Raw genomic sequence first — 14,151 nt, forward strand, 5'->3', positions numbered from 1 at the left:
GGTTAAGGACAGTGTTTTCACGGTTTTTCGAGGAAGTTTTGTTGTTCTAACTGCTTGTTTTTCGAATCTTCTACTAATTCACACTTGAATAATTGCATTGTGGTCTGGTAAAAGGTTGCTCTGGCAAAAGACTTAGACCCTGTCTAAATGTTATTTCATGATGCCTGAACATTATACATACTCCAAACATTGCATTTTTAGAGACATTTCACCTTGGTTAGGATGAATCACATCTAACCATAATGGTTGTGTGCCCGTGCGCGCAGATTCTAAGACAAACTAACGATTATAAAAACATCCTAGTCATTTTCCGATCCAATCGGTATTGAGACGTGAAAATTTAGAACAGCTTCCAGGACTCGAGCAGTTGTTGCAGATGAGCGAACTAACACATCAAACAGTTCTTGTCGTTGAACCGAATAATCAGAACAAGAAGTAACTGTTGATAACTGAGCCAACTAAATAACGCTGAAACAAATTCTGATTTTCCAGACGAAAACAACCGTAACGCGCAATTATGATTTCTTGCCCCGTTTTTATTGTACCATCAAACTCCCCTCCCCTCTCAAAATCACGCAAACTGAATAGAAGCCACATTAAACCACTTCCCCAAGTGCATGATTTTTAGTGGTATCAAAGAATTCTTCACTTTTACTTGTTTTTATTTTAAGCCACAAGAAAATCATTAAATAATATTCGATTCGAACTGATTTAATATTTCGCAATGATTTCAGTTTTGAAAAAATCCGTCATTCAAACTGACAAGTTTTACATCTGTTTTAAATTCACACTTTTTAATCAAATCTTAAACTGATTTAGCTGAAACTTTTTAACAATAACTTAACACAAAACTTCGAAAAGTTCGTGGAAATAATGCATGCTTATAAAGTAGTTAAAAGGATAATCTAACGTTTGAAAACGTCTGATCGTAAAAATTCCTGGTCTCTGATTACAATACACTTGCTATACAATATTCACAGTAAACTATATTCACAAATACAATATTCACAGTAAACTCCTTAAATTTGTCGCTGCAAGTACTCAAGAGTTGATTTTCTTCTCTTTATCAAGAGTTGATTTTCTTCTCTTTATCAAGAGTTGATTTTCTTCTCTTTATCAACATTCCGTCTATTAACACTCAAACTATCGAAATTAAGAGAATTTGAGCGAAATATGTCTAAGGCAAGATTATGTTTTAAACTACCTAGTGATTATTGTGTTTTGGAGGTCTAGCTAAAAATTCGATTCTTAGATTCAATTATCTGGAAGGTTTGTTTCAATTTTGTAAGCTAAAGAACTGATCGGAAAATTTAGATTGTTGTTTTGATTTGCGAAGAAATATTTATGCGCTTGGGGTCAGAAAAATTTAAACAATCTTGAAACTTTTGTTGCCTGGAGCTCAAAATTAATTGCTAATTTGGCATAAATTATTGGCGATTTATGGCGCTCTTAACACTCGTGTAAGCGGCGAATTAAATCATTCCAGTTTTTTTTTGTTATGATACGGTACGCTAAAAGCAACCTTTTGTACTGCACATCCATTTATCAAATGAAAAAATAACTTTTTCGATCATTTCATGAATGTTTCGTCCTAAAAATTTTAAAGCTGGCATTGAAGTGCAGTATGAACATTCAGGGCTTTGTACTGATATACGAACAGTCGTATTCATTAAAATTCTTCTGCACAAAACAGGTGCAGCTTATTCATGAATTTGAAGTTCACTAGATTCCACTTAACATGAGACATTCAGACCATTCTACGTTTACCAAACCAGTTATTTTAGGCTTCTGGATAAGGCTAGCACTGAAACACTACTTTTGAGTAATTTACACTCACCACAATCGCTCAAAATAGAATATACAGTAACCGGAGATCTAAAGCTCTCCTTGGTAGTATTTTTTACTTGGGAAATTAATACATGAAACTTTGTAAAATGGCGTTTAATATTTCCCGTTTTCCTTTCAGAAACAATTTTCTTTTAGACTTAAATGACGAATTTAAATTATTTCTAAATTCAGAGAAAATATTCAGTTTAGTTTTCCAGTTCATTTCCGGGGGTCAGAATGCCCCGACTCGCGTGAAAAGTCCGTTCGTTGCAGGCACATCTTCTACACTTGAACAGGAGGCATCCTCTTCCGAAGCAGATTCGATCTGCACTTTGTATTCGCCAGCTGTTTCGTCTAACACTTTGCAAAACTTATTTCCTAAACAGAAAAAAAAACAAAATTCAACAATAATAGCCGGCTGCTGTGCAAGTACCACATAACTACAAAATACATATATACTTTCAAGTTAGTGCCGTTTTTTGTACTATACAACTACTACTTAACTATACAAATGCGTATAAGTTAATGAGTTAGAATTAATCGACAACAGTTTTATAATCGACAACAAAACAAAGATTTACAAACAATAAAAAACTTTTCAATACAAAAATGTATAAACACTTTTTCTGAATTTTTTGCACAATATTTTTTAAAGGATTTTTTTAGAATTTTATTTGATCAGCAAGCGCAAAACGAAGCGCCAAAAACAGTTTTATTTTCAGTAAAATGATCTTTACTCAGCCTTATTGACCAGTTTTCATATAACAAATGTTACTCCATCACTCTACTGTTCGAAATTAGTAAGCTTTTTCTCGGCGCTGTGACAACTTTCTGAAATATTTTTAATGTCGTTCTAATCACGACTGGAAGAACTTTAATATGATAGATGACTCAAATTTTTCCGATTCAAATTATGCGTGAAAAAAAACTAAAACACACCCGAAGACAAAATTACTCGATAGGTGAACAGTTACTAATCGAATGTCAAATGTTATCAAAAAAAACCTTAAAGGTGCCCCAAAAGTGTCACCAATATTTGCGACGTAAGGTGGGAAAAACAATAGTCGTACTATGACCCTCGCTTAAGCTCATTAGTGTAAAAACCAGCGTATGGTGTCTGCTTTTTATTGACTTCGCAACGTTTACTGACACTTGCAAAGCCATTTGTGTTATAAATTATTAATTACTTAAAATACGGTCAAACTGTTGAGTATTTGACTTGCATATTCGAGATCCTGATGAATTTGGTGCACTTTGAAAATACCCAGAAAGACAGAGACGAAGAGGAGGTTCCCACCACTTGCGATGCAACAAAACATTACAAAAAATAAGTCGACCAAATGAAATATATATATAATTATACTTTTCGGATCAATTTGTGTCTGCTCAAGGGTTGTTTCCTGTTCTTAAGTCTTGAGGTTTGTTTCGTTGCCTATTTACTATCCAAATTTCTTGGATTTTTGCTTGTTATGAACTTCAAAAAAAAGTGAGAAATTTAAAATTTTGGCAGACGTAGTTTTTTTATATATACATATGAAAAAAAACTACGTCTACCAAAATTTTAAACTTTTAAATTTCTCACTTTTTTGATATGAAGTTCATACCAAGCAAAAATCCCAGAAATTTGGATAGTGAATAGGCAACGAAACAAACCTCAAGACTTAAGAACAGGAAACAACCCTTGAGCAGACACAAATTGATCCGAAAAATATAATTATATAAAAAAAATTTTAAGATTTAAGTCCAACCTGAAACTGCAATGATCAGTTTTTGCAATTGAAAAAACAGAAAAGTTTTTGCTTAAATTAAAAGAAAAATCAGTAATGTAGCAACAAAGCCGACAATTTTTGAGCAGACACTAATTGAGCCGGAAAAAAATTGATTTTATGAAAAAAAAATCTTTCAAGTTCCCCTGATACTAGACTGAACAACCAATGCACTTGCAACTGCAATGAGGGTAGCTTACAGCATAAACTAAATCCGCGATGTGGCAACTTACCCGACAAAACTTGAGCAGAAAAATTCAATTTCACAATTTTTACGATTGCATATGAACTGAAAAAACCAAGGTTCGGCCGAGACGCAAACCCCAGAGCTTGAGATGCAAAGACGACGGCGTTAAACCTAAGCCAATTGGTAAGGAACCTTTAAGATGATTTGGTTCAATTAAAAAAAATATTTGTAAAAAGAACAGGGTAAAGAACAGATAAATTTGAGCCGAAAACAGAACTGTTGTCATAAAATTTTTTTTGAGCTATTGTTTTAAAAGTTTTTACGAAACACATAAAAGCATAAAAAACACATAGTCTTCAAAACATTGCAAAATAATGTGGCTAAGCTAAGCCAACATGAGCCGAAATCATTTAATCCAGAAAAAAATCACAAACTACAGAACTTTCAAACATAGTAAAATCTAATTGAATCAATAAAAACCTATGCCTTGGAAATTAGGCCGAATCAAACGTACAAGATAAAGTAAACTGCAATTTGAAAAAAAAAGAAATTGAGCCGACGGGAAGTTGAACGAAAACCATGATTACGAAAAAAAACAACCTTTTTCATGAATTTTTATTTAAAAAAAAGCTATTACCTGAAACGAACGTCTCCTAATTAATACCTAAAAGATGGTAGTTGATTTCAATTTTCAAGAAGTTGAGCATGCCAGCAGTTGTGAAATTTACCATTACTACTAAAATGAATTTTCTGTGAATAAAGTTATTTACGGGGAAAAAGGCTAGCGATAAAGACTGGCCTTGCTAACCTTTAAGCAAATATTGACACAAAAAAAACTGGAAAAACATTAAAAGCAAAACAATAAAAACTGAGCTAAATACAACTTCAACTAGCAAACTCAATCGCTAGCTGTTTACTGAAAAGCGTAATTTACCAAGTGACTGTTGCTTCTTATAGGTTGCAGGGGTCCATTGGCCCTGTATGGAGGGTATTTCTGTGTGATGCATGCTTGTGAGTTTAAAGTCACGCTGGCCAGATTTAGAGTTGAAAATTTCCACCCAATATTCAACCTAAACACAACAACAGAGGAAATGAACAGCAGCGTGGCATAAAGCATCAAGCAATGAAGACAAGATCGAAGTTAATAAGCCTAACCAACATCTTTAAGACGAAAAAAAAATTGCAATCGTAACCGATTTTCAAAGAAATTTTGTCGACCTTCTTTTTTAGGTTGACCAAATTGATTTTGTGAGCTAAAGACAGAAATTTGACCAAAGATTCTGCGCCGGAGGCAAATTTTTGAAAAAAGGCGTTTATAGGCACTTTTTGGAAAATTTTGACCAAAGAATCGCGTTTTTTCGGCGCGTACTCTCCCCTCAAAATTAGTATAGATTGGCGCCAAAGGCGCCTTTAGAAAAATTTTAAGGTCAATCAGCCAAAAATGGATATCTCAAAATAGTACAAAAGGGGGACCGTTTGGGTCGTCTGGTGGTCGAATCCCTGGGGGGAAGGGGCCGTACGCCCCCCTAAATGCGCTACTGATTATAACTACTGGGTTTCGAAGACGAGAAAAAGCAGATTTCGAATAAGGTCGGAACCATCATTAACACCTGTTAGATTTTAATTCTTGCCTGCTTTAATGTGAAATCGTTCGGGTTGATTTCCAGGTTGTTCCCGTTCAGATATTCTGCTATGATCCTTGATTGAGGCGCGTCAGTGGGCAGAACGTACAGTACCACGTGAGGGTGTTTCTTGCAAAAACGCTCCGACTTTGATTCCAAAAAATCTCTCACTCCTTTGTTATTCACTGAAAAAAAAATAATTGCAAAAGCTGCACAAGGCTAATTAAATTATCCGGACAAAACGAATAATACTTTAAATTTAGAACGCGTTTCTCTCAAACTGGGTAGAATTTAGACGAAAAAAGATGAAGACAAAACTTGCTTAGAATTTTAGCAGGAATGATAGTGCAATTGATATAGCGAAAACCGCGCAAACAAATTTATCCAAAAAAACTATCATTTTTGGCGTTTTTAGTCCATCAAAAACTAAGCCAAAACTATTGGTTTGATTGCTGATAAAAACTATATCAAATGATCTATAAATTAAATCAGAACTGTTTTATAGCATCAAAAACCCCTAAGCAGCGAACTTTTGCAAGATAATATTTTCTGGAAAAGTTATTTCCTCTGTTTTTCAATTGTTTGCAGGAAACTTTTGCAACTCTTTACATTAACACAGAGGCGAATCTGCGCTTCGCAAACACTAGCGAGAACAGGACAAAAATCAGCTCTATAAAGTGCAATAAGAAAAAGCCTCGAATTAGTTTAAGAAATCGGCTAAGTTTCATATTCGATCTGCGACCTTCGGCAAGCTAGAGTATAATAGTCTCACGAACTAACTACGGACGCTTAATTAATCACAAACACTAGCCTCGAAAAAGCAGGGAACAGATAGTATAGTTTATTTAGGAGAGTAATATTATACAGACAGGTAAACAATAAACCGCATGTACAAATCAAACCCACCAAGGATCATGCAAAAAGCTATGCAGCTTATCGAGGCATGACCCTGAAAAAACCTATGACAGAAGTTGCGAGATAGTATCCGACTTGATGATTCAAAAAAATAAATCTAGAAGATCTCCATTATCTTTAAGAAACAATGAAAACAATTTTTTGAAATACCCATTTAGTTGTTGCTCAGTTAATTGGTTTAGGTTGTCTGGTATCAGCTCGTTTGATTTCAAAAAATTATAACATTTAAGAGACACATTTTTCCATGAACGTTGCATTATTTGAGTTCTAGTTTTCATGCTTGGTAAAGTTTTTGCCACAGAGGCCCGAGTAACCCGACGATTATTCAGAGATTCCAAATTAAAAGTTTCAAGGGGAGTTTTACCACGAAGTTGATTAAAAGTTTCTTTGAATATTTGTCTGAAATATAAGTCAAAAACGGTGTCAATCTCAAACGAATGTAGGATATATGAGGCATGCTCAAATTTTCTCTTGAAACAAATAGTTTTAAAAATACGTTTTTGCATCACAAATATTTTTTCTAATAAGCTTTTTGATGTTGCACCAAATGCAATTAAACCGTAGGAAATGAGTGGCTTTGCATAGCAGTTATAAAATTTAACCAGCATATTTTTCGAGAAATAGTTTCTACCCTTGAATAGTAAACCGTTAAATTTAGCTAATTTACCACAAACTTTATTAATATGACATTCAAATTTGAGTCTGTTGTCCATTTGAATTCCTAAACACCTAAAATCAGAAACCTCGGTGAGTACATTATTACCAAAAGAAAATTTTTCATTTAAGTTATCCCGTCCAAACTTCATTATTTTGCACTTCTTTTGATTTATGAGCAGCTTGTTATTATTGCACCATTTACATATTTTATTTAGTTCTGTCTGAAACTTCGTTTTGGATGCAAATTTTTGAGCATCGACTACCGTTGTATCATCTGCAAATAATGTTAGCTTAACGTTGCTGGCCGACGGTATATCATTTATGTATAAAAGGAACAAAAATGGCCCCAAAACTGAACCTTGAGGAACACCTTTTGTACATTCTACCATATTCGAGACGGATTGATTCGAATAAACATATTGTTTTCTCCCTGTAAGATAGTTTGTCATTAACTTGTGTATTTTCCCTCTGAACCCATATTGATAAAGTTTGTCAAGCAAAATTTTCCGATCAACTGTATCAAATGCTTTTTTCAAATCAATAAAGCAGGAGTAACAAAATTTTTTATTATCAATTGATTCACGAAAAAAGTCAGTAATGGACAAAATGGCATGAGTACAGGAATGATTACTTCAAAATCCAAACTGATGCTTATTAATCAAGTTATTTTTAGCGGCAAAACAGATGGTATAAACATCCAATGCTACAGATCGTGATTATAGCAAAAGTACCACCAAATATAGCTTTTAACAAGCTTATCGGACAACGTCTTAAATTTATGAAATAATTCTGATCTTCAAGCTGAAATTAATTAGAAATAATTATTTGAAATTTTTTCGGCGTTTTATGTCCTCATTTCATTGAAAAATTGCATGTCAGAACGCAGCTGAATGATAATTGTTTTGAAATTAAGGGCTTCAATTTATATTTACAAAAAAAACAACTCTCAACAGCGCAATCAATTTGGTTCGCCTTTTGACAGCAATTTTGAAAATTCGGTTGTAATTTCAACTCTATTTCACTGTCCTAAGGTGAAAATTATTCCAGAAATTTAAGACGTCCGATAGTTTTGTTAAAAGCTATAATAAACACTTGGCCACCAAACCATGAAAATTTCATTCGCGAGTGAGGTTAGAAAAAAAAGGTTCGCACTAAAGCTCGCAAGCTCGAGGTGTAATGAGTAGATACACAATCAACAATTATTTCGTAACAGTCTTTTAACATAAAAACTACGACCATTCATCAACGAGGTCAACAGAGAGGGATCGGCCGTTCGGCTAACTGAACCGACCTAACAATAAACAAACCGAGTGGGATTCAAATGGAAACGTTCTGCAAAACCCGATATCCCGATATTCCGCTTTGCAGAAGATATCGTGCCTGTTGCCGATCGGAGAAGACGTCATCCTGAATTCAAAATGTGCTGCATGGATCTCATGTCTTTTTGACTTAGTCTTTCTCAGGGTCGGAGTCAACCAAGCCTCGCCACTTGAAAATACATGCAGTGAAAAGTTATGCGGTGGGAAACTTGGGTCATGCATCTGTGGTTGCCCAATGTTCCGGTGAAGCGCTATTGGACGCTTTCAGTTACGTTTTCAAGTCCAGAGATTGACAAATTCGCCAACGAAGAGCCCAGCATATGTTCAAACAGGTTGACCTATCTCCTCGTCGAGTGAGCAACTAGCCTGCTACAGATCCTAGAGTTGATCCATTTGAATTATTTACCGACATAAGTTGCTTGTTGATTCAAACATTCTTCTGATATCAGTTTCCACATTATCACTTCATCCTTATAGCAGTTTTCTGCTTCAATCTAACGAACTAAGAGAGTGCTGAAAGTTATGGACCAGATCTTCTCTTCTCCAGTACATACTTGCTTTATTTCATGTGCTACTTATCAATTGTGGAAGCCGTATAAGTTAGACAAGGATTTAGAGATGGGGAGCCTTCACGCGGCGGCTCCTGCAGATCCAACGAGGATCTCAAATTCCCCATTGGACAGTGTGGAAACTAGTGAAGTCCATCGACAAGGATTGGTCAATATGGTGCGTCGACTGTCGAAGATGGAACCACAGAAGATGCCTACAGATGACCGTGGAGGATATCAAAGTCCTAGCCAAGTACAGATGGCACTGCGGGTGCAAACAGGCTGTTGCAGAAGCCAGAAGATCACAACCTACTGCACCCCGTCCATCCTGCAGACTCAACACCCTTCTCCAGCGACAAGAAAGAAGGAAGGTCTTCGAGTTGCGCAACTGAACATCGAAGGGTGCAGATCTAAGTCCGTGAGTCTGAACAAGTTCCTAGAAGAGGAGAAAGTAGACATCGCGGTCCTGATTGAAACCAAGCTCCTCGAGAGGACCCCTACTCCAGACGCGAACAGCCGGACAGTGCACAGACTGGAAACCGAGCAGCCACAAGGAGGCGTAGCCATCATGTGTAGACCAGGTTTAGTGAGCAACAGGCTGGACCCTCTGCACCTTCCGGAACGTGGCACTGGAAGCCTTGGGTGTGGAGGTCGAAACCGCACAAGGCAAACTACCGGTGTGGTCTATTTACCGTCCCCCAGCTAGGAGCGGAGCAGATGGGAGGGATGTCGATCTACACCTGGACGCATGGCCCGGAACAAGAGCGTGATCATCTGTGCGGACGTGAACGCACACGGTCTCTGGGATCCCAACACGGAGTAAGACACCTTGGGAGCCAAACTAGATGACTGGCTGGCGGCAAACCAGATGCTCACCCTGAACGACGGCTCGCCGGCGCGCTACAGGGGGAACTCCAAAACCGCCCGACGTGACGATCCTGCACAGCAGTCGGATCCACCTCGCTACCTGGAGGATCTACGACTCGTTGGGATCAGATCATCTTCCTCTAAAGACGCACCTGGAGAAAGTACAGACGACGGAGAAGACGAAGAGCCGCAACTTCAATCTGAAGAAGGCGGACTGGACTCTCTTCCAATGTGAGATGAACGAGGGGCTCGAGAAGTGGGAGTTCAGCGACAGCTCGATAGAACATGAGTACAAGAGGTTCTCGGAGCTGATCCTTAGCGCTGCCAAAGCCTCAGTCCCAACATGCAGCACCAACCGAACGCCGAAGCCGTGGTGGAACGCAGACTGCGCCCAGGCTAGGTTCAGTTACCGTGAGAAGTTCAACCAGTGGAAGCTCTACCCGTCAGACGAGACCACGACTCAGCGGGACCGGGCGAAGAAGAAACTGGACGAAGTAATCCGCGACGGAAAGTCCAAAGCCTGGAAGGAGTACGCTAGCACCCTGGACCCGAGAGTGCCCAGCACGAAGGTATGGTCCACCTTGAAGGGCTTCGATGGCCGCAAAAAGCAGCCCCTCCCCGAAACATCCATCTCAGAGGGCAGCAAATTGGCAAAAACCCACAAGCAGAAATAAGCGAAGCTTGCCGCAGCGACCTACGCTCAGGTCAGCCGCGTCCGGTGGAGAGACAGAAGCAGAAAGAGGCGTACCTGGAAGTGAGGAGGAGACTGGAAGAAGATCCAGACCTGGAAGACGGAACAGGCAGCCCTTTCACTCTGAAGAACTGATAGCCGTGGTTCGCAGCATGAAGAAGAGTGCTGCAGGTCAGGACAAGATCTCGCCGGAGATGATCAAGAATCTCCCAGAGGCCGCTCTGCAAAAGCTCTTGAACATCATCAACAAGAGCTGGTCCCAAGGCCGCATCCCGGGTTCTTGGCGCAATGCCGTCATCGTTCCGCTCCTGAAGAACGGGAAGCCAGCCTCGCAGATCAACAGCTATCGTCCGGTCTCATTGCTTGCCTGCGTGTCGAAGGTGATTGAGAGCATGGTGACGAGGCGCCTGAAGAAGTGGGCAGCGGACATGGGAGCAATCCCGCCCCAGCAGTCTGGTTTCCAGAAAGGCCGGATGACACTGGACGTGATAGCCAACATCACCCAAAAGGCTTTTGACAGCCTCCAGAGACGTGAGAGAACCGTAGTCGTTGCTTTTGACAGGGTTTGGAAGTTCGGGCTATTCCGCGATCTTGCAAGGAGGAAGCTCCATCCGGTCGCTCTTCGGTGGCTCAAAGCCTACCTGTCGGACAGACGCGCCGCCGTTCGTTGGGGCTCTACAAGGGAGCCCTCTCCCCCCTGCTTTTCTGCTTGGCGACAGCGACCCTGCCGACCAGTGTGCTGGGCGGCCCCGGGCGTGTTCGCTGACCAGTACGCTGATGACTTTACGATGTCTGCGTCCGCTAGAACCGTACCGGAAGCAGCCGACCTGCTCAGGCCAGCCCTCCAAGAAGTGGAGTCGTGGGCGAGCGACTATGAGGTCCTGCTCTCGACAGAGAAGACTTCCGCCCTCGTCGTCAGCCTGGACCCAAGGGAGACAGCAGGTAAAGCATACCCTGCCCTCTACCTGCTCGGCGACCGAGTCGGCACCACAAAAGGAGTGAAGATCCTGGGGGTTACTCTGGACTCGCAATTGTCATCTACGCCATCGACATCTGGGGACCGTTCCTGGCTTAATCCAACCTCCAACCCATCGAGGTAGCCAACAACCGGGCGAGCCAAGTTATCACCGGTACTCCGACAGGCACTCCGGCCTCGGCCTCCCTGAGACGCTCGCCTCGGACCAATTTACCAAGAGATCGAAGATCGTGCGGCGCTGCTGTGGGACAGATACAGAAGGTGCCCAGAAGCACACCACCTACACGACCTGACGACACCAGGACCCAGACCAAGACTCAGATCAAGAGGAGAACAATCCTTCCGACAAGACTGGCGCTCGGTGGCCAGAAGACGTCTTGACCTGATCTCAGAAGGAGGAAACGTCTTTGAGCACCTTGTCGCACAGCGCGAAGACAGACAGCTCCAAGACTACAACCAGAACGCCCCAGAGTCCTCAGCTCACCTCAGAAACAAAAACACTGAACTGGTACAGACCTATCAATAAAAAAGAAAAATACCTTGACCAGCATTTCTGATCAACTCTCAATAAAGACAAAATCAGTTCTTGATGTCTGGTTGGTATATAGGCACCACGCAGCGTTTGTACTCGGTTATTTCTGTGTTCGAAGTCGGACTTGCAATATTTAGTTACAGCTCCTGTCTGACAAAAAAAGAAGCCCAGTTCTCCGAGGAGTTTCGTTGACACTCCTAAAAAAGCGGCGAATCAAAGTCTGAAGACAACAACAATGCTGCTCATGAACTCCGACAAGTTAATTATGACGATGGTGCTCAAGATGGGGATGTTTGGAGTCGCTCAGACGTGAACAAGGACCACAGGGATGAAGATCTCTGGCTACAGCTACGGGAACCAAACTCAATATTGGATGAGCTCGACTGAGGTGTTAGGTGTTTTTCTGTTGATGCAATCAAAATTGTCACGTAAAAACTGTATTTTTTTGAACAGTTGCAATTTCACCCTTTTCTTTCTCTTTTACCGAATGGCTATGCTGCGTTCTAGGTCCACTACATGGTTCTCTATATCAATTCATTCAGGCGATGACTCGAAACTTATGGAGAAGAACAGGCGAAAAAAATCAGATACATGTTTACATTTCAATCGCTGTCTTCCTGTAAAAAAATCTTTGTCACATTTGTAGTCATGAAGTGGCCAAAATCAGCGAATCAGCACATGAAATGATTGATAACCCCATCATGCAAGCCACCTCCTTGCCAAAAGAACACTACAAAGTTGTCATTCCTGCGGCCCTCACAGAGGAACAGTGCCTCGTACCGGCATCAGAAACGGTTTTGATGAACAAATGCCAAATAATAGAAGCAAAGTTGAGAAAAAGCAATTCCAGAAACAAATCTGTCACTTGTAACTTCTGTTCTGATGAAAGTGATCCCTTGAAAAGGAACAGAAGTGGCAAAATGGGACATATGGCTAAGACGTGACTCGTATATAAACCGTGGACTCAATCCGGCGTCTACTGCAGACAATAGGTCTGAGTGTCGTTACGAAATAAATACAAAACTGGGCTGGAAAAGACTACACGGATAGTTGTGCGAGCGAGATTCAACCAAATGGTTCAGATGACCGTTGTTGGGTATGAATTTGAACTGTTCAGGAGGACTTCTACTTAAAAAGTTGCAACCGGAAGTTACGTTCCGATTCAAAGGAAAGTTCACAGGAAAAAGCTTGGCAGACAAATACCATCTCGATGAAAACATAGTTGAACGTTTTTATCAACGAAGGCACTGACTGCATTGAACTCCACATTTTTCCAAGAAAAAAGTGTAGAGTCAATTACATGAGAATATTACTGTCGGGAGCTTCTCATATGAAAGAGGCTCAGCATTATTTGAGGCATTAAGAGGAACAAGTGCAACTGGCACATGGAAATTGTAGCGACAAGCTTAAAAACGTTATAGTATGGATTGGTATATTTGCAAGTAATTTCGCTCACATATAAAAAAAAATTAAATGGACCGAAAATGTTTGCTTTTAGAGAGAACCCAAGTGGCCAAAGAAACTTCTTATATTATAACTTAGAGATCAACTGGAAACTGAGTCTAATTACATTGCGCTGGAGAGCCATGATTACCGGATCGGCAACTGCCGTCTTGCTCTGTGTTCATTAAATGTAATTCCCACAAGAATTTCACTGATTTGCGAAATGCCTCAATAGTACAAATTTTCATACGTTAATTAGAGATAGAATTTTCAGGTATCATCACAAATTCGATACATAAGTAACTTTCCACAATTTCAATTATTACAATTTCATGTGTTTAACTTTTTCAGAGCCGAACCAAAAATCAACTAACCGAACCAACCTGACATTTAAAATTCATGATTTGCCGACTACTAGTGAGACAAAAGACAAACATATGAGCTTCACATCAACAGCCCTTCTGTTCCATCCCTTAATTCTCCGAGCACATTTAGACATTTCAAAAAATAACAGGAAAGTGTGATGACATTGCAACTAACTTCTGGTTTTGGAGAACTGGAAAGTAAGTCTTTGAAGTTGCGGGAGGTACCTCCCAACCCCTTGATTCAGAACAGTCTTCAAATGTCGAAGTGGAATAGTTCGATCCATCTAACTTCTGAAATTGGCCTCTATATAATTTCAGAGACAATCACATGTCCGAATAAGAAATTCAAGTAAAAAAACCAATTAACGTATTTGATTTTTCATTTCGAGATAATTAGAAGCAGCAGTTAATTCTTTTTACTTGATCGAAAACAGTC

At 39.9% G+C, this 14,151-nt stretch overlaps 1 protein-coding gene across 1 annotated transcript in view; it reads right to left on the reverse strand.

The window, feature by feature from the left end:
- Positions 1-1,859: 1,859 nt before the first annotated feature.
- Positions 1,860-14,151, reverse strand: part of LOC134856923 (large ribosomal subunit protein mL43-like) — an 85,239-nt gene continuing 72,947 nt past the window's right edge. The window contains exons 2-5 of the mRNA XM_063873214.1: positions 13,891-14,007; positions 5,412-5,587; positions 4,715-4,850; positions 1,860-2,205 (exon numbers count right to left, since the gene is read on the reverse strand). Coding sequence (XP_063729284.1) covers positions 2,060-2,205; positions 4,715-4,850; positions 5,412-5,587; positions 13,891-13,999 — 567 coding nt within the window. The 5' untranslated portion in view covers positions 14,000-14,007 and the 3' untranslated portion in view covers positions 1,860-2,059. The remainder of the gene's footprint in view (positions 2,206-4,714; positions 4,851-5,411; positions 5,588-13,890; positions 14,008-14,151) is intronic.

This window comes from Symsagittifera roscoffensis, chromosome 1 (genome assembly GCF_963678635.1).
Source record: "Symsagittifera roscoffensis chromosome 1, txSymRosc1.1, whole genome shotgun sequence".
Taxonomy (NCBI): Eukaryota; Metazoa; Xenacoelomorpha; order Acoela; family Convolutidae; genus Symsagittifera; species Symsagittifera roscoffensis.